The sequence below is a fragment of the Talpa europaea genome, assembly GCF_964194135.1.
Source record: "Talpa europaea genome assembly, chromosome: 7".
Taxonomy (NCBI): Eukaryota; Metazoa; Chordata; class Mammalia; order Eulipotyphla; family Talpidae; genus Talpa; species Talpa europaea.
The window spans coordinates 102,435,480-102,460,732 of record NC_140074.1 but is presented as its reverse complement, the minus strand read 5'-3'; the positions used below and the strand labels follow the sequence as shown (position 1 = coordinate 102,460,732).

The 25,253-nt window shown below is 48.5% G+C and overlaps 1 protein-coding gene across 1 annotated transcript in view; it reads left to right on the top strand.

Annotated features, from left to right (window-relative positions):
* BICD2 (BICD cargo adaptor 2) overlaps window positions 1-25,253 on the top strand; it is a gene marked incomplete at both ends in the record, with an annotated part of 33,418 nt that overhangs the window by 3,549 nt on the left and 4,616 nt on the right. Inside the window, 2 exons of the mRNA XM_084238816.1 lie at window positions 19,989-20,201; window positions 23,890-24,042. Of these exons, the coding sequence (XP_084094942.1) occupies window positions 19,989-20,201; window positions 23,890-24,042 (366 nt within the window). The remainder of the gene's footprint in view (window positions 1-19,988; window positions 20,202-23,889; window positions 24,043-25,253) is intronic.

Here is a 25,253-nt window from a genome sequence, read left to right as displayed (position 1 = left end):
ACAGAGGCAGTGACCGCATGGCCCACAGTCCTCGCTCTCCTGCCTGCAAAGTGTATGGGGTGGGTGCATAACAATCTTCATGAACTCTTCCACATTTAGGGAAAAAATCCCTGAGACCTCTGCATCCAGGTGCTATCTCATCCTTCAGGGCCTGGGGTGTAAGTCACTGTGCTCCTCAATGCTTGCCTGGTGACATCTGTCTGGGATGACCCGGGATGCAGGGCCTGGGACAGGGGCCTGACATGTGTGGAAGAGTTGCTTTCCCACAATCAGTGCTGGGAACCTGTGGGCTGGGCAGGAGAGGGGGCACTGTGGGCTGTCCCAGGCTCCACAGAAGGATGACATTCTGCTTGGGCCTTCTGGAACTCTGTGGCCTGGCCCAGGCCTACCGGACCATCAGGCCAGGATGGGTGGATACGGTGCAGGTCACTGCAGGCAGGCACCTCAAAGAGCATTGTGGCCCAGTTCCACAGAGCGCTATTGCTGGACTACCCCATCACTTCAGGGAGCGCCGCCCATTCCTCCGAGTGATGAGACCAGATTTCCCTTGTCTGTGTAGAGCTGCTACCTACAGTCAGAGCCACTTCACACCCATGTCTGGATCAAGAACCACCGGACACCTTAGGGGTAAAGAAATATTTCATTTCTTCTTAGACAGCACGGGGAAGGTAGGCAGTGGGCAGTGCCCGGCCAGGACCCTACGCACGCTGCTGGACAAGGTCCTCCCAGGCCCCAGCTCCGGGCCCTGTAGCGTCCGGTGTTTAGCATGTTCCCTCTTGACCCATCCACACAGAGAGCGCCCAGCCTAGCTGCCTAGCTGCCGGTGCCAGCTTTGCCCTCGGAAATGGATTGAGAGATGGAGCTTCCAGGCAGGACAGGTGGAGGGAGGAGGGTAGATTCCCTGAGTGTTGTCAAAATGTGGGATGTGTCCGAGGTGGTCGTAGAAGACACTGGCCGCTGGAAGAGGGTATGCCAGCTGGGCTGTCTGCCATCACCCTCACCTCGTACAGAGCCTGGGATTGCAGTGTTAACCCAGTGAAGTGAGGGAGACTCCCTTGGCAGGTGAGCAAGTCTGCATTCTTTCCTGCACCTGGTGATATCTGATTTGGTCATCTTGGCCACTGTAGCGAGGGAGAAATGGCGTGTGGTCAGCTTGATTTGTTTCTTGTGCGAAGCAGTTGTTTTAACTGAGATGCTTGTTTTGCAGATAGGAATTTGTTTCCAGGTGATTGACACCTGAAAGAACATGAACATAAAGAGAGTTTAGCATTTAATGATTTTGTTCTCATACAACACAAGATGAACACAGAACCTGCCCCGATGGTCCCCATGGCATCTTTCCCTCCTGAGGCACGGTGCCCACTGGCACCCCTCCGGCCCCTTTGTCAAGATGAAGTTCCCTGTGTGTTGCAGTATCTGTGCTTTCAACTCTTTTACATACGTAAAACTGTGCTGCCTTTTCTTCATTTTCTCAAATAAACTGCTTTAAAACAGTTTTAGGATTATAGAAAATAGTGAGGATAGTACAGAGAGTTCCCGTGTGCCCAGCACCCATTTTCCCATTATTAGTGCAGTACATTGTTACAGTTGCTGAGCCAATATCAATGCATTGTTATTAATTAAACTCTGTGCCTTACTCACATCTCCTGAGCTTTTGCCACTCTTCTTTTTCTTCCCCAGCACCCTATCAGGTTCCCAGGTGACACTTAGTCACCATGTATCCTTGGACTCTTGCTGTTGTGAGAGTTTCTCAGACATGCCTTTTTTTTTTTTTTTTTTTTTTTTTTGTGATTTGACAATTTTGAGGAATGTTGATCAGAATTTTTAGTCAAATGACCTTCAATGTATATTTGTTTGATGTTTTTCTCATAATTAGAGGGGAGTGGGGAGCTTTGGGAGGCAGCCCACAGAGAAAACCTTATTGAGTGGTCTTGGTCCCTATTCCGTCAGCATCTCTCCAAAGAGGTACTCGCTCCCCTTTTTTTTGCCTATTTTTGGGGAGGAAGTCACTATGCAGCCCCTACCTAAGGACTGGGGGGTTATGCTCCCTCCTTGAGGGTACCTACATAAATTACTTGAAATTTTTCTGCGTGGAAGACTTGTCTCTTCCGCACTTATTTTTCCATTCATTCACTCATTTATATTGGTGTGGCCCTATGGATGTGTGCTTTATATTTGGGGTGATACTCCAATGTTGCTTCATTTTCTTGATCAGCTTGTTCCAGTGTTGGCTCTGGCAGCTCTCTTATTTGTCTCTGGTACCCTCTGACATAACCATCATTATGATTTTCTCCTTCCTTCCTTCCAAAATTCCTTCCTTCCTTCCTACCTTCCTGCCTGTCTCCCTCCCTGCCTCCCTCCCTCCCTGCCTGCCTGCCTTCCTCTCTCCTCCCTTCCTCTCCCCCCACCCCCATCGCCTCCCCGTTTTGAGCATTTCTTTATTTGCTGCACTTCAGGATACTCCAGGTTTATCCTGAGGGTTTCCTGCTTCAGTCTTGGGATAAGCTGTTTCTCCGAGGAGCTCTGGTTAAGTCCAAGATCTGGGTGCTAGGTAGTCACTGCTGCTAGTGTGTCACTCCTTCTAGGCTCACTCAGCACAGATAACTGTGTGCCCACTCGCCCATGCACGCACACTTCCTTTATTTAACCACCTGTATGTATTTTAAGCTCAACATGAGTTTATACTGAGGTCTCCGGTTCTTCTCCATCACCTCACAGATTATTCCACCACCTCCCCTTGCTTCTCTGTAATCTCCTACCCAACAGGGACACACCTGACTCCTTACCTACCACAGTGACTGCTGGGCTGCAGCGTGCAAGTGCATAGTGTCAGGATTTGACCTATACCCTGGGGAAACACCCTTTTCAGCTAGAACACCATGCTTATGTGTCCTTCCTGTGTGTTTGGTCACTCTTTGCTCATTTCCAGAGTTACTTAGGTTAGCCCCTTACTTCTCCCCTCTCCTCCCTTCAGTGAGGCAGTTTCAGCCATTTGTGATACAGTTAGATTGTTTTGCCTCTTTCTGCATTCATTCTGGGATCCGCTAACCTACTGAATTATTTTTTCTTTGCATACATTAAGATTCACTCTCCGTACTGTAAGGTTCTCTAGTTTTTGACAAATGCATAGTGTCCTTTATCTACCTTTACCTTGTCATAAAGAATTGTTCTACTGCCTTAAAAAAATCCCCTGATCTCTACCTATTCAAACTCCCTCCTCCCCAACATGAATCTCTGGGAACTACTGATCTTTCATTGTCTCGGCAAGTTTTGTCTTTTTCCAGAATATCACGTTGTTGGAATACTTTGCAGAGTGACTTCTTTCACTTAGCAACACACATTTAAGATTAATTTGTGTCTTTTTGTGGTTTGATTGCCCTTTTTTTTTAAATCACAGAATATTATTTTATTGTATGATGTACCACAGCTTGTTTATCCATTCAAACTGGGCATCTTGGTTGCTCCCTGTTTTGGCTATGTTACTCAAGCTGCTCTAAGCATCCCTGTATACCTGTGGTCGTGTGGTTGTTTTCAACCTATTTGTGTCAATACCTGGGAGCACTGTTGCTGGATCATATGGTAAGTGTATGTTTAGTTTTGTAGAAAGCTGACAATCTGTCTTCCCGAGTGGCTGTACCATTTTGTGTGCACTAGCGGTGAGTTAGAGTTCCTGTTTTCCACATCCTCACCAGCACTGGATGTTGTTAGTGTTTGGGTTTTAGCTGTTCTAATAGGTTTGCAGTGCAAACTTGGGTTTAATCTTCATTTCCTTGATGATACATGATGCTAAGCTTCTTCTCACATATTTATTTGCTGTCTGCATATCTTTGATGACATCTGGAAGTCTTGTTTTAGGACCCAGGCTTGGAGAGGGAGTGGCCCAAGGTTCAGGGTAATGGGTCAAGTCCTGCACCACAGCTTTCCTTAGCTACAGTTTGTTGTTTTGTTTTTTTTTTTTTTGTTTTAAGATTTATTTATTTATGCATACAAGAACTGGGGTACAGGCCAGAGGTCCGGGGGAGAGAGAATTCATCAGAGACAGAGTGGGGAACAGAACAGGCAGACTGAAATACACTGCTAAGGGGAGCAGTGGGCGACACAGGAGAGGTCTGTGCCATGTGTGTAGCTCCCTGACTGGCCAGGGATCAAACTCATGTTGCCGAGGCTGTGGATAGCTTCACAGTGCTGTGCTTAAACCCTGGCGCCACCAGAGAGGCCCCCTTATCTGCAGTTTGCACAGTGGCTTGAAGCAGTGTTGCTGCTTTGTGACTGGCCTATGAAATGGCTAGATAATCTCTACAAGAGGGCATCTAGGACTGTCAGGAGCAGTGGGCCCTTGTGCTTATGTGTATCGCAGGCAGTATGGCTTGGGGATCCCTCTGATGAGCTCAGGTATGAGGTGGAGGCTGAGGCTGGACAGCTGACTGAAGGAGGGTCTTACCATTCCTGCCACAGCTTCAGGTTTCCCTGCTTCATGGGAAGAGCAGTGTCTTGGGTCCCTCAGGGTACCTGGGGCTGGCTTTGCCACGGGGACTGTCATAGAAGGCTGAGATAGTGGTATGGGGCCCCATGACCCCTCAGAAGAACCAACTCATCTCCTTTCTCACCTGGCAGCAGCTGCTCATGGGGCCATCTGTGCCTCTCGGCACATGCAGACATGCATATCATTAGAGCTCACCCACCTCTCCATAGGCTTCACTCTCATCCCTGAGACCATAGGACCAGGGGCCTTGTATGGACGTGGCCTGAGCTATTCTCCTGTCACTTGCTGGCTGTGAGACTTGCTGGACATTCCTTCTCTACACAAGTCTGGCAATGTGAGACATACTGAGCATAGTAATGGTGTGAGCAGAAAACCCGCTGTTGCAGGCCACTTGAGGCTCCAGTTGGCATTTTCCTGGCCACTTTGCCCACCAAGCATCCCCCTCAGCCTGAGACAGATGGAGCTGGACAGCTGCCCCACTGCAGGCCGTTGAATGAAGGTTTGTGTTGGGTAGCCAGCTGCTGTAGAGGATGAGGGCTTGTCTCCAGGCTCCAGGACTGCCTGTGTGTCCCTGGGCAGAGAAGCCAGGGTCTGTGGGGACTGCCACCAGCCGTAAAGCTCAGCTGGCCAGAAGCCTCTCTGCTAACAGTAGGACAATTAGGGCATAATCTGCTCTAAATGAAACACAATTCTAGTTAAATCCCTTCTACCCGGGAGTGGATTCCCAGTTTTCTAAAAGCAGCTTAGCATTTGGATGTGGCCCAGGGCAGCTGGGGCATAGGGTTGGTAATGGAACAGACATAGGCAGATGAGGTGGATGGGGGGGAGGGCGAAAACCACTGTAGCCCCGCTGCATTCCCTTTGGGGTGCAGGTCCTTGGATCTGATTTTTATCTCCTCAGCCTGCATGCAGGTGCTCCAAGGGGAAAGTAAGTCCAGAAGCCACATAGTGGTAAGGGAGATCCTGGGCCTTTGGAGAGCGTCCAGGACAGGACTGGGTCTTTGGATGATGGTCGGATGTGTGAGGGATATCTCCCAAGTGAGGTGTGTGCAGGCGTGCCTACCCGCCAGTGACCCCCAGGAAAAGGCCCCCACTTCACAGGCAGAGACCCCCATTCTTCAGTTTGCTCAGCTGTGGGATGGGGGGAAAAAAGAGCAAGTATCTCCTTGGGTGTTAGCCAGACCTTCCACACCTCCTCCATAAATACTTGGGGCTTACTTCTGAACAGCAAGGAGGGAGTGATATGGGTTCCTTCTTGGAGCTCCACCTGGTGGGATTGGACGGAAGAGCTGATGGAGGGTGCAGGGGTGAGGTCTCTTGTGAAGCCACATAGTTGACCTTGTGGGGGTTGGCAGCTCTTTGGGGATCTGGTCAGGGAATGGGTCTGTCACGGGTTTCTTCACTGACTAGGAGTCCAGGGTAAGTGTGTTCAGTGACTTTAGCAGTGCCAAGACGACATGGGGAGTTTTCAGAAACCCCAAAACCTGTGATATACCCAGACGAATCAAATCAGTCTCAGGATAGCATTTAGGTCTCAGGAGTGTTAATGCTTCCGGAAGAATCCCAACCGTAAGATGACTTTGAGACTCACCCCCGCCCCCCCATCACACTTGGGCTTCTGAACCCTCCTTGTCCACGTTGGTGGAGTGTTGCTCTGTTTTCCCATGGTTACAGGATTTATCCATATCACTCCTTCCCAGGCCCTTGTCCCTGTGTTCCATGAGGGCTTCTCTGTGTTGGTGCTCCCTGGCCGACTCCTAGCTGTCCTTCTCTGGAGGTGTGTGTGATTGAGGCCAGATCCAGATAGAGGACTGAGCCTGGGAGCTATTACTGCTCTGAATCACTGTGGGAGGTGGGGAGTCCCCTCAGCAGACCCCCGTCCATACATTAGACCTGCTTTCCCTGTACACCCTTCTTTCATGAGGGCCTGTCAGTGCCCTGCACTGTCACCATGTCTGGTCCTCAGAACTTAATTAGCACCTGTCACTTGCCAAGTGTGGGCTTGCCTACTGTAACTCTGCAAACGCAGGAGGAGCAACTCTGTACCAAGCACTGGTGCCCCAGGCCCTGTGTGAGGAGCCATTTTGCTTACCCCCTGTTGCTCTGGCCTGACTTGTGTATCTGGGGGGTTCAGGCCGCTTCTCCTACGCCTCCCCTGCCATCCCAGCTGAACTCTGAGTTGGAAACTATGGCATGCTAGTGCTAGATGATGTGGAATGAGGAATTTCTACACAGAAGGGAGGAGGACCCTTGATAATGCCTGGCACTCTTCCTGCCAGTCTCTGCTATCCCCATGGGCCCTGAGAGGTTCCCTTGACCTCTGGTAACACCCTTGCCCTAAAGGTATCCTGATGGGGACTGCAGAGATGACACAGGGCTCTGTCCAACCCTCCAGAAAATTCTATCTTGTGTGGGAGTGCAGGCACCTCTCCCTGAAGGTTCCCAGAAAGCTGCTCCTGTGGGCCCCTCTGTGCATTGTCCAAGGGAATGCAGGGAGTACTGGGGAGAGTATGGGTGATGGGGTGGTGGGTGGAGTGGGGCTGGGGGTAGGCACAAATAAGTAGGATGTGGGGCCATAGGCTGTGGCTCCTGGGTTAGGAGTTTGCTTGACTTAGACCAGCAGCCTGATTGAAGTCATTACAAGGTTGAACAAGTATACTAAGTTGCTTCTGCGTTTTCCCTTGTTTTGGGTTCTGTGTTACTTCTCTTTTGTGACTTATGCCTTGATACTTTGTTCAGTTTATGTGTTTCTTTTTTGTCATTAATGTGTATTTTTAGTGCAGTCCCTCCCCCAGCACAGTACTGCCTTGGCAATGATCCCCAAATTTTGATATGGATGTTTCTATTTTTTGTTTATTAGGTTTCCTGTTGTTTTGCCTGTCTAATACAGACATTATTTAAGAGATCAATTTTCATATATTTAGGTATGTGCTAATACACTTTTGATAGCTTTTATTTTTTAGAACCATTTTGGGTGTACAGAAAACCTGTGAAGTCTTTTTATTTTGGTCCATCATGGTACACAACATGCTTATGGGATCCTTCCTTTTCAGTACTGTGATGTCACTCCATCCTGTTGTCAGCTGCTTCCTTAGGAAGAAGCTCTGTCTTTTAAGATATGCCCTGAATCTTGTTGTTGCTCCTTTTTGTTTGTGATTTATTTACCTGTTGCTAAATTCCCTATCTCTAGTTCTTTGCCTGGTTGTAACACATTCTCATGTGCCAGCCATTAAGTATTTTGTGTGAGGCTGTTTATGCCAGTTGATAGGCATAAATGGACATTGGTATCTAATGCTGTAAGTGTCTCATTATGACATTGTTGAGCTTATATCTGTTTCTGCTTTGTAGATCTGAGACACATCTTGCATTTGATGAACCCTGTGGAAATGGGTTTGTGTGTGGCTGAAGGGCTGGTACAAAGCTATATGGGCGCCACATTGTAGGCCCTATATATCTTCTCTTCAGTCCTCCGAAGATGCCAGAGACACTTTGACTTAAACCAGTGGTGAAAACCCTGTGGCTTTCATATACCAATTTTTTTTTTTTTTGAGGGAATCCATCAGTCAGAATACAGACTGCAGTCAGCAGCTTTAGACTTGAGCTGCTGTTTCCTCTTTCCTGACCAGCTCTCTCCCTATACAACTCCCAAGGCTGCTTGGCTCTCCTGTGGGATAGATGCAGACAATTGCAGGTTAGCAAGCGCTGTGCTCTAAATGGAGCTGGGCTGGAGGAGCAGTGGGCACAGGTGTGCCAGCGCATGGTAGTAGAGGGGGTAGTAGAGGGTGTGGAGGCTATAAGGAATCTTCCTCCCTGAGCACCAGCTGCCCAGTGTCCTGGCTTTCCCCCAAAGGGTTCCCTACATACACTTGTCCCAGGGCAAGTGGCTGAACAGGAAAAGAGGTGATGCCACTTCAGGTGCCCCTCTCTCTGGTTGGGGGATAGACACAGTGCTGACCATCACCAATCAATAATCAAGGAAAGTGGTGCACTCAAGGCAGAAGGGATTGTGTCCATCCTACACTTCCCCAGGATGCCAGGCTTTGGGGTCCCAGCTGTCTGTTTGGACTGCAGGCTCTAGAATTGAGTCTTGGGGACCTAACAGTGTCTGACGACTGAGGGGTGCTGAGAGTCCCCTGAAAAGGTCCTTGTCAAGCTAGCAAAAGGAGTGCTAAGTGGGGGTATATAATAACTCCCTCCCTGGTCCTAGGGACAGATGAGGGTCAGACCTTTTCTGACTCAGCCCAGGACCCTGGCAAGTAGCCCAACAGAAGGACCAGAATGGCAGCTGACAGACTCAGAATTCCTGGGATGCCCAGCCACCTCCGTTCCAGAGGGAACCACCCTAGTGCAGGCTGATGGCTCTTGAGGGAGTAGTGGGACCTGTGGGGTGGGTGGGGCTGGATCAGCTCAGGAATTCCAGCAGTAAAAGAGTTGAGAATCTCAAATCTCAGCTTCTTTGTGGAAATTGTTTCCTGGACTGGCACTTTACTTCATCGGAATGCTGAGGCCAGCTCTCTTGGCTTGGCAAGTGTTCTGCCTACTGCTCCAGAGGCCAGACTGGTCTGGGAAGGAGGATCCCCAGAGCAGCCCTATCAACAGAGCTAGCTCCCACTGCAGTTTCTAACCTGAGGGTGCAGGATCTTCTCCAGGGAGCCAGATCCTCATGGGTGTCAGGTCTAAGCTCTGAGTGGGTTTGTCAAAGGCGGTAGGTCAGTGCACATTGGATAGAGGCCCACTCTTTTTAAATTTTTTTTTAATCTTTTTTTTTTTTTAAAGATTTATTTATTTATTTGTTTATACAAGCACTGGGTACAGTCAGAAGAGCAGGAGGGTGAGACAATTCACCAGAGCCAGAGCGGGGAGCAGAGCAGGCAGCAGGTAGCAGGAGAGGTCTGTGCGCCATGCGAGACCCTCCTCCAGTGGCTGGGGAGCAGCCGGGGATCAAACCGAAGCTGCAGAGGCTGCGGGCAGCTTCGCAACCCAGCGCTCAACCGCTGCACCACCAGGGAGGCCCTTTAAATTTTTTTAAAAAAGATTTATTTATGCATACAAGAAGTGGGGTACAGGCCAGAGGTGTGGGGGGTGAGAGGATTCACCAGACACAGAGTGGGGAACAGAACAGGAAGACTGACTAAAATACACTGCTGAGGGGAGCAGCGGGCAAGACAGGAGAGGTCTGCTGCCTGGCCAGCCGGGGATCGAGTTCATGCTGTAGAGACTGCGGATAGCTTCATAGTGCTATGCTTAACCCCTTGCGCCATATTACACTCTTGACGGGGGTCCAGACTCTCACCCAAGATCTCCTCATTAACGGACTTGATGTGGCTTATTTCACCTGTGGGTCTGGATCCTGCCTCCACATTGGGCTGGATATTCCACATAAACAGCCCAGTTTACAGATGGTGCTAAATCAGAAAAGGAACTCACAGCTGGGACTTGAACTGAGGCAGCTGGTGTCATAGCTCTTGCCTTGCTCTTCAAGGCATGGTGCTGGGGTCTGCATGGTCCAGAAAAAAGAGGGCTCCTTGTGCAGGACTCAGAGGCTGTAGTGTCAGGACCCAGGTGTGCCAGCCCCCTTGTCCTGTTTCTGCATTTGTGCCACACCTTCCCTGACCTGGAGCCCCTCTGTCCAGACCTAACCTATGCACCTTTCCTCCCTGCACTGGGCCAGTGACAACCCTACCAACATGCATGCCACAGGAAGTGGGTGCTAAGTAATGAAGAGTGCTGGTCAGCTGAGCCATAGCTATTTTCAGCCTGTCTTGTAGGTGATGTTTTGCTCTTTTTTTTTTTTTTTATGTGTGTGTATATGGCTGCATTCACACTACTATGGTGGAGCTGAGGGTTGTTGCCACAGATGTCATGGTCTATGCGACAGTTTATGTGTGACTTGACCAGGCTAGGAAATAAAATATAACTTGCGCTAGCTGGGATGCCCAACTTCTCCCACCCTTAGGCCTCAGTATTCCTGGTTCCTGGGCCTTTTGACTTACAGACTCCTGGACCAGTAGTCCCGGTTCTCAAGTTTTCAGATTAAGACTTAAATACAGCGCAGGCTTTGCTGGGTCTCCAGCTTGCAGATGGGAGATTGTGGGACCTCTCTCTTTATGATCACATAAACCAGTGCTTATGATAAATTTCATAGGTGCCTGGAATGACAACTTATCCTTTTGATTCTGTTTCTCTGGGGGCTAATAGAGATTTTGATACTGAGAGTGTGGAGCTGCTTGAAGTCTCTTCCTGCTTGCTTCCCTGTCTCCATACTCCTGACCTTGTCACTTCCCTGGACATCCCACCCAGAGTAGAGGCCTGTGACTGTCTGGATTCTTTCCTTGGGGTGGGGCAGGGTCTAGAACTGGGTCTCTCCAAAGGGATCGCCTACCCCAGGGGTCCTCTAACCCCAAGGTTAGAGAGAGGCAGATGTGGCCTTTTGCCTGTAAAGTCTTTACACACTGGTAGGGCTGCTGACCTCTGTGTGAGCCTGGGACCTGGTGGCCCTCTCTAAGTACCCCAGACCTTGCATCCAGGGACTTGATTCAGTATCCCCAGATGCATACTGTCCCACTATAGCTCTCTTGTTTTATTTAGTACAGCTTTACCTGCTTAGCCAGATGTAGTCACACGTGGATGACAGAGCTGTGGTGTGCAAGCCCCATGTGTAGTGGTCCCTCCCATTAGTCTGAGCAGAAGTTCATTGCTGTAATTGTTATGTTTGCTTCTATCTCTGGATCTTGGCCTCCGTCAGGGTGGTGGGAGCCCACTCCTGGTCCTGGACAGTGCAGTGTAGGTCAGGTGTCATGTGCCTCATTCTTGTGCCTTCTGTGTGCCACCTTCTTGCTAGAGGCTGTTGGGGGTATTGCCACATTGATTCGAGTCAAATATGCCTGGTAGGGGATGTTGGTTTCTTTTGAGGCAGGAGGGACTACCCATGCCTGGTGGGTCCTAGGCCCTACCTGGGGGAAGTAGAGGTTTGGCTTGTTGTGTGAATGCCTAGGGCTCCATCCTCCCCAAGGCCCTGCCTCACAGTTGCAGGCAGCCGGTGGCTTTGTTGACCTGTGACTCCTGTCCAGCACGCCCCAGTTAGAACCTTAGTACTGCTGTGTACTTCCCCACTCAGTCCTCAGTACTGCTTTCTGGGCACCGTGTGTCCAGGGGCACACTTGTTCACGCAAGTTGTGTCAGCCTTCTTGGGGTACTCCCTGCTTGCTCACCTCTTCTTGCTCTGCCCATAGGGGGCAGCACCTGCCGTGTTGTATCACCAGCATTCTGCACTGACTTTGGGCTCAGCCTTTACCTCTGTGACCTCGCTGATTGCCTCCTTGCTCTTAAGTGGGTGACCCAGTCCTGTTTCCAGCCCTTCCTGTGCAGACCTCCTCCTGGGGTGTCTCTCTACTCTGCACCCCTTTTGGGATTGGATTCTTCAATTCAGTCAAACAGTGCTCATTTAGGAGTGGACTGGGTGTGTCTGTGGGCGCTGGTCACCCCAAGGCTTAAGTCTGGGAGCATGACACAAAAGAGCTCAGGGAGGGGCGGTCTTTCCTCCCAGGGGAGGGTCAGGTGGCAGGTGCCTAGCAGGAGCAGAGGCACAGGGTATGTGCGTGGCACGTAGGTGGTGTGGGGAGGGCCTCTGCATCTCGAGGCACTGTCTCCACCTCGGCCCCACAGGAACCCGCAGGTCTTCCTCCAGTACCCACCCAGTCCTTGCATGGGCCTCTCTGCCCAGGCCTTCACTCGTCTCCTGTAAGTCACCTGACTCTGCACTTCTCTCTCTTCAGTGCTTGCCCTGCCCATCGTGCTTGTCTTTGAGACCCTGCCTTTGGAGCTACCCCCTCTTAGCCTGAAGCATGTCCCAGTCTCTCCCAGTGTCTGGTCCTGGCCCAGGTGTCTGTGCAGTGTCCACATGGGCCTGAACCATCTTGAAGCAAAGCGTTTCATGACCTCATACTTGGACTCACTGGATCTGGTCAGCCTCTAAGCAGTAGACAGAAAGACATGTCACAACCAGCATCAACCCACTGCAACTTTGGCAGCCCATGGAGGAGGGTGGGGTAGACATCACATCGGCACTGCTTCCTGTCCACCGGGGATCCTGAAGTCCAGAAGGATATCATCTTATTCCCCAGAGCAGTGGGGAAGTTTGAGGGCAGGACTAGGTGGATCCCCAAATGGCCAGGGGCCTCTGGGCCTGGGACATGAGCAGCATGTCATGAAGCTATACAGACAAAAAAACACACTGGCAGCTGGACATCTCTGTTGGATGGCAATACCTCTGCAACAGCATGCCTTGGGTCAGGGGGCAGGTTTTGAGATGGATTCACAGATGCATAGGATTGTATCATGAAGGCCCTTTGGTGAGAAGACATTCATTTGGGTGTTTGAGTGACCAGGTCCCCAACTGTACCTCTCTGACCTCTCAGCCTCCTGGTCTGTGATCTGGGGCAGGAAGTACAGGGATGGCATTCAGATTCATATTCTCCAGAAGGAAGAAAGCTTCAGAAACATCTGAGTTGTTGTCTAAAACAGTTGTTGTCTTGAGGTACAATTGAAGTACAGTAAAATACATATATGTAAAATACCCAATTAGCCAAGTTTCCTATGAATATACACTCATGGAATGAATAGTATCAGTGAGGTAGATAAGGTATCTGTCTCCCCCTTACAGTCTCTTCCTTCTGTCCCCATCCCAGGCAACCACAATATACATTTGTTTGTTTCTATCTTCTAGAGTTTCACATAAGTGGAATCATACAGCATAGACTCTTTTTGGTTTTAGTCTGGCTTTCCACTGAACCTACTTTTTTTTTTTAAAGATTTATTTATTTATGCATACAAGAACTGGGGTATAGGCCAGAGGTGTGGGGGGTGAAAGGATTCACCAGAGACAGAGTGGGGAGCAGAACAGATGGACTGACTGAAATACACTGCTGAGGGGAGCAGCTGGCGAGTCATGAGAGGTCTGCTGCACCATGTGGGTAGCTCCCTGGCCGGGGATTGAACTCGTGCTGCAGTGGCTGCGGCGAGCTTCATAGGTTGCGTCTTAACCCTTTGCCCCACCAGAGAGGCCCGTACTTTTGAGATTAATTCATGTTAATGTGTGCCTCAATGGTTGCTCCTTTTGATTGTTGAGTAACACTCCATTGTGTGTCTGCACTATACTTTCTATTTAAAAAAAATATACTTATTAATAATTTGTTGGGTTGTTTTCTGTTTGTTTTGGCTTTTACAAATATATGCATTCTCGTGTGCTTTTATTTCATTTGGATGAATACCCAGGGTGGATGGGATATCACATATTAGGTATATGCTTAACTTTTCAAGAGTCTGCCCATCTCTTCTGAAGTAGTTGTAGCATGTTATACTCATGCCAGTGATACAGGAGGGCGCCTGGCACTCCCTCTCTTGCCAGTACTTGGTTGAGTCAGACGTTTGATGAGTGTTAGCATGGTTTATCTTTTCCCATCCTTTAACATTTTTTAAAAAGATTTATTTATTTGTTTGTTTGTTTGTTTATTTATGCATACTAGAGCTGGGATGTAGGCCAGAGGTACGCGGGGTGAGAGGATTTACCAGACACAGAGTGGGGAGCAGAACAGATGGATTGACTGAAGTACACTGCTGAGGGGAGCAGTGGGCGAGACGGGAGAGGTTTGCTGCACCATGTGGGTAGCTTCCTGGCTGGGAATCGAACTAGTGCTGTACTGGCCACAGATAGCATCATAGTGCTGAGACTTAACCCTTTGTGCCACCAGGGAGGCCTGTTTTAACATTTTTTTAAACAACTTTGTTTTTAACAACTTTATTGATATAATTCACATGCCTTATAATTCATTCATTTAAAATGTATAGTTCAGTGGCTTTTAGTATATTCACAGTTATGTATCCATCACTGCAGCAATTTTAGAACATTTTCATTAGTCCAAAAAGACACCCTGTACCCCTAGTTGTCACCCACTTAAACTTCCCAGTTCTTCCCCCTGGTCCTGGGCAGCAACTGGTCTCTTTCTCACTATATAGATTTATCTGCTTTAGGCATTTCCTATAAATGGAATCACAGTTTGTTCTTTTGTAACTTCATTTCTTTATGTAGCAGAATATTTTCAAGGTTCATGTGTGTTGTAACATGTATCAGCAATTCATTTTTTATTACCAGGTAATGTTTTGTGGTATGGATAGACTGGATGGACCACATTTTATTTAGGCTTTCACTGCTTGGTGGACATTTGAGTTGTTTCCACTTTTTTGCTATTATGAACATTGTATGCAAGTTTTTGTGTGAATATATGTGTTCATTTCTCTTGGGTAAATATACCTGGGAGTGTAGAATTGCTAGTTTATATAGTAGTCTGTATTTAATTTTTTCACAATGGCCTCACCATTTTATATATGCACTTCAGAGATACTGTGGTTCAATTGCAGACCTCTGCAATAAAGTGAATGTCAAAACAAAGTGAGTCACATGAAGTTTTTTGTTTCAGTGCATATAAAAGTTGTGCTTACACTATGCTGTAGTCTGTTAAGTGTGAAGTGTTATGTCTCAAAAAGCAATGTTTGTACCTTCAAAAATACTTTATTGCTAAAAAATAAAGTATAAGTATCACAAGAGCCTTCAGCAAGTCATGATCTTTTTACTGGTGGAGGGTTACAGTAGAAACATAAAGATCATTGATCACAGGTCACCATAATATACATAATGATATATGTATATTATATATATACAATATAATAATAATAGTAATGAAAAGGTAAAATATTGTGAGAATCACGACAGTGTGACATGGAGACATGTTTTTGGACAAATAATACTGATGGACGTGCTCCATGCAAGGTTGCCACAAATCTTCAATTTATAAAACATGCATTAGAGAAAGGTTTACCTGTGCACCTCAGCAATATGTGATGGTGCCAGTTTTCCCACGTCTTTACCAGCTTTGTGATTTTCAGTTGTTTTGTGGGTGTGAGGTGTTCTTGTTGTGGTTTTGACACATTTCCCCAATGATTAGTGATGTTGAGCATCTTTTCATGAGCTTTGTTAAGCCGTTCGTCTCTCTTCTTTGAGGACTGTCTAGACAAATCTTTGGCCCATTTTTAAATTAGGTTCTTTTTTTATTGCTGAGTTGTAGGAGTTTATGTGTTCTGGATACTAGACTTTCTTCAAATACGAAATTTGAAAATGCTTTCTCCTATTGCCCAGTTTGTCTTTTCACTTGATATTGTCTTTTGATAGACAATTTAAATTTTTTTTATGAAATCCATTTTATTTTGCTGTTGCTCATTTTGACAAGGTCATGAAGATTTAGCCTTGTGTTTTCTTCTTAGAGTTGTAGTTTCAGTTCTTACATTTTGGTCTCTGATCCATTTTGATTTAATTTTTGTGTATTGTGTGGGGTGGCAGTTCCAACTTCATTATATATTGCACATGAGTTTCCTTTTGGCCCAATTTCATCACTGAATTATATTTGTGCCCATGTCAAAGTCAATTGACCACATATGTGGATGCTGATTTCTGCACTCTTCTGCTCCATGGGTGCTTATGTCTGTCCAGTACCATATTTTTTTTTTTTTTAGTTTAAAATATGGTTATGGTAATTTATTAAAAGTCAGTTCAGTTCACTAAAACAGTAAGGAAAATAATTTAGCATGCATAACTTTTTTTTTTTTTATAAATTTTATTGTTATATTCCCCATACAATTGCAGCCCCCCATTCTGACCCCAATCCCTCCCCTCCCACCCCCGCCCCCCTAAAAGTGTCTCTGGTTCATAGTTTTTTGTTGATTTTGATTTTCACTTTCTTATAGTTATTCATTTTCCTGGTCCCTTATTTAAGTTTTCTAGATTCCTGCTATGAGTGAGACCATCCGGCAATTTGCTGCAACATGGATGGCACTGGAAGGGATCATGCTCAGCGAAATAAGCCAAAAAAAAGAAAAAGAGAAAAATACCATATTGTTTTTAATCACTATAACCTTGATTGAAATTCTGAAATTGGAAATTTGAGTTCCTATTTTGTTTTTTTTTTTGTTTTGTTTTGTTGTTGTTATTGTTTTATTTATTTGTTTATACAAGCACTGGGTACAGTCAGAAGCGCGGGAGGGTGAGAGAATTCACCAGAGCCAGAGCGGAGAGCAGAACAGGCAGACTGATGAAATACACTGCTAAGGGGAGCAGCGGGTGGCAGGAGAGGTCTGCACGCCATGTGGGACCCTCACCCAGCGCTCAACTGCTGCGCCACCCGGGGAGGCCTCTTGAATTCCTATTTTGTTTTCAATGTTATTTTAGTTTTTCTGGGCTCCATGCAATTCCTTATGAATTTCCATTTCTGCAAAAAAAGGTCATTGGAATTTTGATAGGAATTGCATTGAATCTTTAATTAATTATATTTTTAAGATTTAATTTTATTATTCATGTTACAAGAACTTTATTATTATTTACACAAACTGGGGTCTAGGCCAGAGGTGCAGGGGATGAGAGGATTCACTAGAGACCGAGTGGGGAGCAGAACAGGTGGATCTGCTGAGAGACAGATCCAGTACTGAGGGGAGCAGTAGGCATGTGAGACAGGAGAGGTCTGCTGCGCCAGGGTTAGCTCCCTGGCTGGGGATGGACACTTATGCCACTATGGCTGACAGTAGCTTGATGGTGCTGAGACTTTAGCCCCTGCGCCTCTAAGGAAGGCCTTTAGTTAATTATATTTATTTATTTATTTTTAAAGATTTGTTTTATTTATACAAGAGCTGGAGTGCAGGCCAGAGTCGCTGGAGGGTGAGAGGATTCACCAAAGACAGAGCGGGGAGCAGAACAGGCAGACGGACCAAAAGCACTGCTGAGGGGAGCAGCGGGCGAGATAGGAGAGGTTTGCGGCGCCATGTGGGTTTCTCCCTAGCCGGCCGGGAATTGAACCAGCACTACAGAGGCTGCGGACAGCTTCACAGCACTGTGCTCAACCCACTGCGCCACCAGGGAGGCCCCTAGTTAATTATTTTTTGAAAAGATTTTAGTAATAAGAAAAAAGTCTTTTCTGCTTGCCCACATGGTTTCATATCTGGTGCTTTTCATTCCTCCTTGTTAATCCAGATTTCCATCAGGATTGTTTTTCTTCTGCCTGAAGGATTTTAGTTAACACTTTATGATGCAGTTCCGCTGGTGATGAATTTGTTCAGCTGTTGTGTGTCTGGAGTCTTTATCTTACCTTAGCTTGTGAGCAGTTTTCACTGACAGCAGTGCTGGTTTTCTGAAGGTGTTGCGCCCCTGTCCTCTACTGTCAAACAGACTCCTTGTCACAGCGTTTCCTTTTTTTCTCTGACTGATCTTGGTATTTTCTCTGCATCACTGGTTTCAAACAATTTGTGGTGTGCCTTGGCAATATGTTCTTCATATTTCTTGTGCTCGGGGTTGACAAGCTGATAGTATTTGTGGGTTTCTATCAACTCTGGAGGTTTTGCAGCAGATACTTTTTCTCAGTACCTCTTTCCTCTCCCTGGAGCCTCCAGCTGCCGTGGGCTGGCCTCCTTGAACCATCCCATGTGTTTCGTTTTTGGTAGCCTTATTGCCATTTCTTCATGTTTACTCATCTTTTCTTTTGCGTTGGTCCCATCCTGTGTACCTCTCACCTCACATGTTGGAATTCCATCATTAGCATTTTCCATGAAAACCAGTCCTGCTCCATCCAGCCCTATCACTGTGTCCCTCTAAACTTGCCTTGTTCTTGTGGGCTGGCCTGCTGCCCCGCAGTGGGCGAGGTGCCAGTGCTCAGTGCTGGGAGATGGTGCTTTTACTCCTGGGTGTGTTCTCCTTTGTTCTGGGGTGTAGTTAAGTTACTTGGAAACAGCCTGATCCCTCCAGGTTTTGCCCTTAAGCTTTGTTGGTTGGACACGAGCATTAGCCAGCTCTACCTGCTGCCTTTGTGAGTGGTGGAGTTGCCCCTCAGTCCCTCTGGTTCCTCATTTCTGACCTCAGGACCCACAGGCTTACACTGGCCTTCTTATGTACAGGCTACCACTGCCTCTGCCTGCCTGCTTTCTCTGCAGCTTCCCTCTGGGAGACCCATCATGGAACTCACCTGAGTCCTGCCTCTCCTTACCTGGTGCCCAGTGGCCTGAAAGTCTTTGTGTAGTCTCATAATTTTCTGGTTATTTTTCAGTTTTCCACCAAGAAAGGACATCCAGTTCCTATGGATGGTCTCATCTTGGCTTGAGGTCAAGTCTCCATCAGTCTGTCTTTGAAAAGCTGCCCAGGTGCTCATGGGCCCCAGGCTGGAAACTGGGCGGAGGTGAAGATTCAGGCTGAGGCTGGCAGGCCTGAACTTGTGGGTAGTTGAGGGGAGGGGGTAGTGCACAGTGTTTAGCATCCCTGTGATGGTGATACAATGCCTCGTGAGCTGTCTAGTGCCAGCCAGAGCATGATGGGCACAGCTTGCTCAATTGGCCTGCTTAGGCCTGTCTGCAGGTTTGAGAGACCCTGGTAAGCAGGCCTGCTGTGGTGTCTGTGCCTCAGGAATTCCACAGGAGAAAGCCCCAGTCCAGACCCTGCTCCATTAGCCATTCCTGTTGGCAGAGAAATGAGTCACTTTCTATGATCTGTTTTTCATGTCAGAAACAGTCCTGCTCAGTAACATCTTGTATATTGCCGTGTGCATTTCCCAGTTGTTTTCTTAGATGAAATCCCTTGACGTCACTCCATCTAGTGAAAGGTGGAAAGTTCCTTTTCTCTTTTAAGAGATAAAGGCAACCCTCTCATTGTGTTCTCTCCATGATCTGGGACCCCTGGAAAGAGATGATCCCTCAAAGTCTGCTTAGTGATGACACCATGACTCGCCTCGTGGTCCCATCCTGCTCTGTGGGAGGGAAGGGGCATCTCACCTCATGGTCTCTTCAACCCTTGCTGTTCTGGGGTAACAATGTTCTCCTTCCTTTGATACTTTCACCTCCCAATTTCACCCCGGGCCCTGGGCAAGCAGGTGGGGTCTCCTTTCTCAGGTTTGCATGGTTGCCTGTCTGGGCTGGTCTAAGCGTCCTGGGTCATGCTCCAGTCCCCTGCACACCAGCTTGGCCTGGCACCCATCTTTCTAGCCTTCTAGCGCATGGAGGTTCTTCCAGAATGGGTAGAGATAGAGGGGTTAGAATCTGGCATCCAGAAGGGCAGACTCCATCTGGGGTGGCCACCCGCCTCCCTGTGCCTTGGTTTCCCTACCCTGAAGGAGAGATGGGGTGATGTGTGGGCAGCTTCTAGCATTCATTCTTTGTTGGTTGGGTCAGGTGTTTCTGGAGGCTCTCCTGCCCTCCTCCTAGGGGCAGGGGCCCTGACTGCAAAGGTGGTCCTGCATTGCAGAGATGGCAACTGGGGCCTCCTGTCCCACATACCACTAAGGGGTCTTGCTCTATATCTAGCTCCCTCTGTGTTCAGGTTGGCACACTAGCTACATGGCATCCATCTCCCCTCATGGTATCTGGCTGTGGGGTGGCATTTGGGTCCAGGCACCTTCTCACAAGCATCTGGTCTCCCTTGCAGGCATTCGGACAGGCACACACAAACCACAAGAAGGTGGCTGCGGATGGCGAGAGCCGGGAGGAAAGTCTGATCCAGGAGTCAGCCTCCAAGGAACAGTACTATGTGCGGAAGGTTCTAGAGCTGCAAACAGAACTGAAGCAGCTGCGCAACGTACTCACCAACACACAATCTGAGAATGAGCGCCTGACCTCTGTGGCCCAGGAGCTGAAGGAGGTAACCAGTGTGCCACACTAAGCCAGTTCTCCCAGAGTCCTAGTGGAGGGGGCCCCAGAGAAGAGCCACAGCAGTGACAGGAGAAGGGTGGGCTGCCATCACCATGTGGTGGGACAGCAGCAGACAGGATAGCATGTGTGGCTAGAAGATCTGTATGAGCTACCATCCATGACCTCAGGGTTCCTATGATCTGACCCCTCCACCAGGTCCTCACTGTGAAATGGCAAGGGACTTTGTTCCAGGCTGCAGGGAGACCCACTCTCTGCAGGGACAGGTGAACAGATGGGCAGATGGTTCTGAGCTGTGGTCAGGATCCTGAGTGCTGGCAGAGGTCATTGGTGAGGTTTGGGGTGGAGCCTGGGGGCTGACAGCAGCATGGGAGCCACTCCCCTGTTTGGGTCAGATATTGCTGAAGCCTGTGGCCAGGCAAGAGCTGGGCTTGCTTCCAGGGGATGGGCTATTGTCAGAGGCCTGGAGCTGGGTGTATGATCTCATTTCCTCCCACAGGATTGCTCTGCTCAGGGCTATGGGTTTGACCTTGCTGAGGGGGAGACTGTTTCAGCTGCTACCAGGCCCCACCTTTCAGGAAAAGCTAGTGCAGGCACTGTGCCAGCCTACTGTGTCCCCTTGACCTCCTCCCAGGAGGGTCTGTCCAGGGCTATCAGGGGCTTGCTGACTTCTGGTTTGGGTGGCAGGAAGTGGGACTGGGGTTCCTGCTGTTTCTTCTGGACTTTAGGAGAAAGCCTGCCCTCCTTAAGCACCACTAGCCTCTTCTGCCCTCTGAGGGCTATGGAGGCCCTCTAGGTTCCTGATTGGGGTGGAGGACTCCCCAGCACCATCTGTTCATACCCAAGTCCAAGTAAGTATCCCTACTGTCACCAGACTCTGTCCCTACCCCACATATCTTCCCACGGCTCTGGCCCAGCTGAGGAGTCTGGATAGTGAGGACACAATGCCAGCTGCCTTCCCAGTTCAAGTGCCAGCCTAGGCCCGACATGGCATAGGCTTGTCCCAGGGTTGTCCCAGGAGATGCCCCTTTCACAAGGAGGGTGTCTGCCTCCCAGTACCAGTGTTGCCACCATCTGTACTAAGTGACTGATGCCCTCTGACCCAGCCCCCAGCCATCCTTCTCCTCTGATGACCAGCAAGGCTGTTGTTCCCTTGCTGGGAGGATCCTGCAGCCTCTGTTCATGACAGTATGTAGTGTTTCAGTTGCCCCAAAACTCTTCTCTGGTGACCCTAGCATATCTGATTACTTCCCTCATCTCACAGTTGTGGAAACTGAGAGGCCAAAGATTTGGTTGCGTATCCAATGTCACCCATCTGGTGACTCTGGGGTCCTGACCTGTGTACTCTGTGGATAGACCTGGCCGGCTTCTGTCCTGGGAGGTGGCATTGGGTCCCACTTTGCAGATAGAGTAGCAAAGCCCGGGAGATCCATCAGCAGCAGGCAGAGGCATGCTGTACACATGCTGGGCTATCATGAATTTGCTCTGGGAAGCAATGTGGCTGCCCTTTAGCAGGTGGGCTTGAGTTGGGGTCCTCCAGATGAACTTCCCATCCTGGTGGACCACACATGCCCCAGGAGTCCCTTCCACCCAAGCCTGTGGTGCTGGTACCTGGGCTGCAGGAACCTATGGGAGAAAGCTGGGTATTTTGTCATGAGCCCAGGGTAGTGGTGGGTCTGGAGCGGGTGGGTGCCTGGTGTCACGTGTGTGCTGCAGAGAGGGAGGGAGAGGAAGAGCGTGCACACACTATTATAAGGAATTTGTTCACATGTTTATGGATGGGCAGTCCAAAATCTTCAGGTTGGAGCCACAGACTAGAGACCAGGGAAGAGTGAGTGTTGCAGCTCAAGACTTCTGTTTCCCCACCTTAGGGGAATCTCAGCGGGTTTTGTTTTTTGTTGTGGTTGTGGTTTTTTCTTAAGACTTTAAGCTGTCTGGATGAGTTCCATCCATAGGAGGGAATCTGCTTTAAGTTGACTGATTTAATGTTAGTCTTATCTAAAAAATACCTGCCTAGCACCACCTGGACTGGTGTTTGACCAAATATCACCTAGCCAAGGTGACATTAAAATGAACCACCAGGATCCACATTTATTTTTTTCCCGGGATATTAAATGAGGGCCACACCAGTGACAGGTTGTATGGGAAACTGTCAGGGATTTCCAACTGCCTCTCCAGATAAGTGGAAGCAAGTCTGTGTTTCCTCACATTGCCACTTGCTGTCATTTTTGTTTATTTTTGCTTACTTAAAGGAATTTGATTTCTTGGTGGCCCTGCTTCCTCCTGTTGGTAACTTACTGTCCCATCAGCTCTCGACACAATATGGTGTAAGCTTTGTCAGGAGGGCTTACTATAAATGACAACTCTCCCTCTCTGTGGCTTGCTCTTTTGTCTTTTCTTTCTTTTTGGTCCTAATTCATTTTGCCAATCCAGCATTACTTTGTTTTGTATGTACCTGCATGAAATCTGAGGTTCATGTCTCATAGTGTGTGCTGTGGATAGGATCATGAGAAAAAGAAGCAGGAGTGGCGAGCAGTGTGCTGCAGAGAGAGGGAGCTAGCTGTAGGGCCAGAGGGTGAGCCAGTTGTCCAAAAGTCGCCCTGCCTGGGGGCATCAGACTTTTGCAGATGGGAGGGTGCCCAGTTGGAGTGATGAGAGCAGGGAACATTTAGGGAGATAGTTTGTCTAGGGATGAATCAGTCCCTAGGGGACTGGAGACAGTTTCAGTTGGCACAACAGAGGAGGAGCTTCATCCAGGCAGAGGTCAGCTAAACATCCTACGACATGCTGGATGGCCCACGTGTCTCCAGGGCTGAGGTGATGGTTCAGGCCTGGCCCACGGTGGCTGCAGGTTGAGAATTCCTGGCAGTCTTGGTTACGATTGCCTCTTCCCTGCATGACATCTGAATTCTGGAGGCCACTGAAAGCGGGACTGTTTCTTAACATCTTCATGGGGATGATCATACACTTTACCACTCACCACGTAAGGTGTGTAGAGTTTAGTGGTTTTTAGTATATTCACACATATGTGCACTGTCCCAAACCAATTTAGGATATTTCACCACCCTCAAAAGAAAACTTTTAGCAGCTACTCTCTATCCCTTTTGGCAACCACTCCTCAACTTACCATCTCTGGATATGCCTGCTCTGGATACTTGGTATCAGTGGAATCACAATCCACGACCTCTTGTGTTTGGCTTCTCTCACTAATAATCATGTTTACAGGGCTCATGCTTGTTACAACACATCACTCCTTGTTGAGGCTGAATATTCCGTTGTATGGATTGACCACTTATTGTCTATTTGTTCATCACTGGGCTATCCCCACCTTTCACCCTTGTGAAGAGTGCTGTTTGAACATTTATGCACAAGTTTTTGTGGGGATATATGTTTTCTCATCTCTGGGGTATGTGCTGAGGAAGGACATGTGCATTAGCTGGCAGTTCTCTGTTGACCTCCGTCCACAGAGCTGACACCTCATCCTACCAGTAATATGTGAGGGAGGAACAACTTTTAAACTGTAGGTCAGGCAGGCAGAGACCCTCCACTTTACCCCCACACCACACTGCCCAGGGCCCCAACCACCACAACAAGCCTAGTTTCACTGAGACCCCTGTGTCCCAGGGGTGATGGGGCTGGCCTTGAATGGCTGCTCACTATCACTCCCGTCTTGCTGGCAGATCAACCAGAATGTGGAGATCCAGCGAGGCCGCCTGCGGGATGACATCAAGGAGTACAAGTTCCGGGAGGCCCGCCTGCTGCAGGACTACTCGGAGCTGGAGGAGGAAAACATCAGCCTGCAGAAACAGGTGTCAGTGCTCAGGCAGAACCAGGTGAGTAGAGCCAGCCAGCAGGGGTTGGGCTAGCTCTAGACCACAGTCCCTGCCTCCCTCAATTGAGGTCTCTGTGGTGAGAAGTGTTCCCAGTCTCCCTCACGCACCTGCTATGGACTGGGATGCAACAGCTGGGCCCAGACCCTCGAAGACCAAGAAAATCTGCTAGTGCTAGCTGACCTTTGACCTGGCCAAGGCACCCCGCCACCAAAAATGGAAGGTGATGAAGAAGTGATAGCAAAAGGGCCTCCCTGGTGGCACAAGGGGGTTAAACACCACACTATGAAGCAATCCACAGCCTCTGCAGCATGAGTTTGATCTCCGGCTGGCCAGAGAGCAACCCATATGGAGAAGCCGACCTTTCCTGGCTTGCCCGCTGCTCCCCTCCGTGGAGTATTTCAGTCAGTCTGCCTGTTCTGTTCCCCACTCTGTCTCTGGTGAATCCTCTCACCCCCTGCATCTCTGGCCTGTATCCCAGTTCTTGTATGTATAAATAAATAAATCTTTAAAAAAAAAAAAAAGAAGTGACAGCAAAAACCCAAGACTGGTGTCTAACTTCATCCCCATCCCTCCTGCTGTCTCAGGTTTGCCAGTTGCTCCTTTCCCTTGCTCTCTCTGCTGTCCTGGAACTGTGGATAACCCTTGGAAAGAAGCAGGATGGAGGGGATGTGGAAATTGTAGTGTGCAGCTGGGGGCCCTTAAGGAGTAGTTTGGACTCATCCCCCCTTGAGGAACTTCTGCCTAGTAATAGGAGGAATAAAGAGAATTGTCCCCACTCATGACTAGACAGGAAATTTCACTTTCTCCTATAGAAGGATACCCAGGTAACTCTGGGCACTCAGTCCCTTCAAGGCTTGCCCTGCCAGCTAACTGTGACTCTGTGCTCATCAGTAGTCTCACACAGCATTCTGAACCAAGGCTCAAGAGTTATTGCCCCTGGGCCCTAGTGTCTCTAGGTAGAGTATAGCCCCCTCTCTGGGGTTCTCCTGGGACCGGAACTCATGCAGATTAGCTCAGTCCTGCCTCTGAGAGATTTATTTCTTGACAAATACTACAAAATAAAAAGTGCTTTTTTTTTTAACTTTTTTTTTTTTAAAGATTTGTTTATTTATATAAGCACTGGGTACAGTCAGAGCAGGAGGGTGAGAAAATTCACCAGAGCGGGGAGCAGAGCAGGCAGAAGGACCGAAGTACACTGCTGAGGGGAGCAG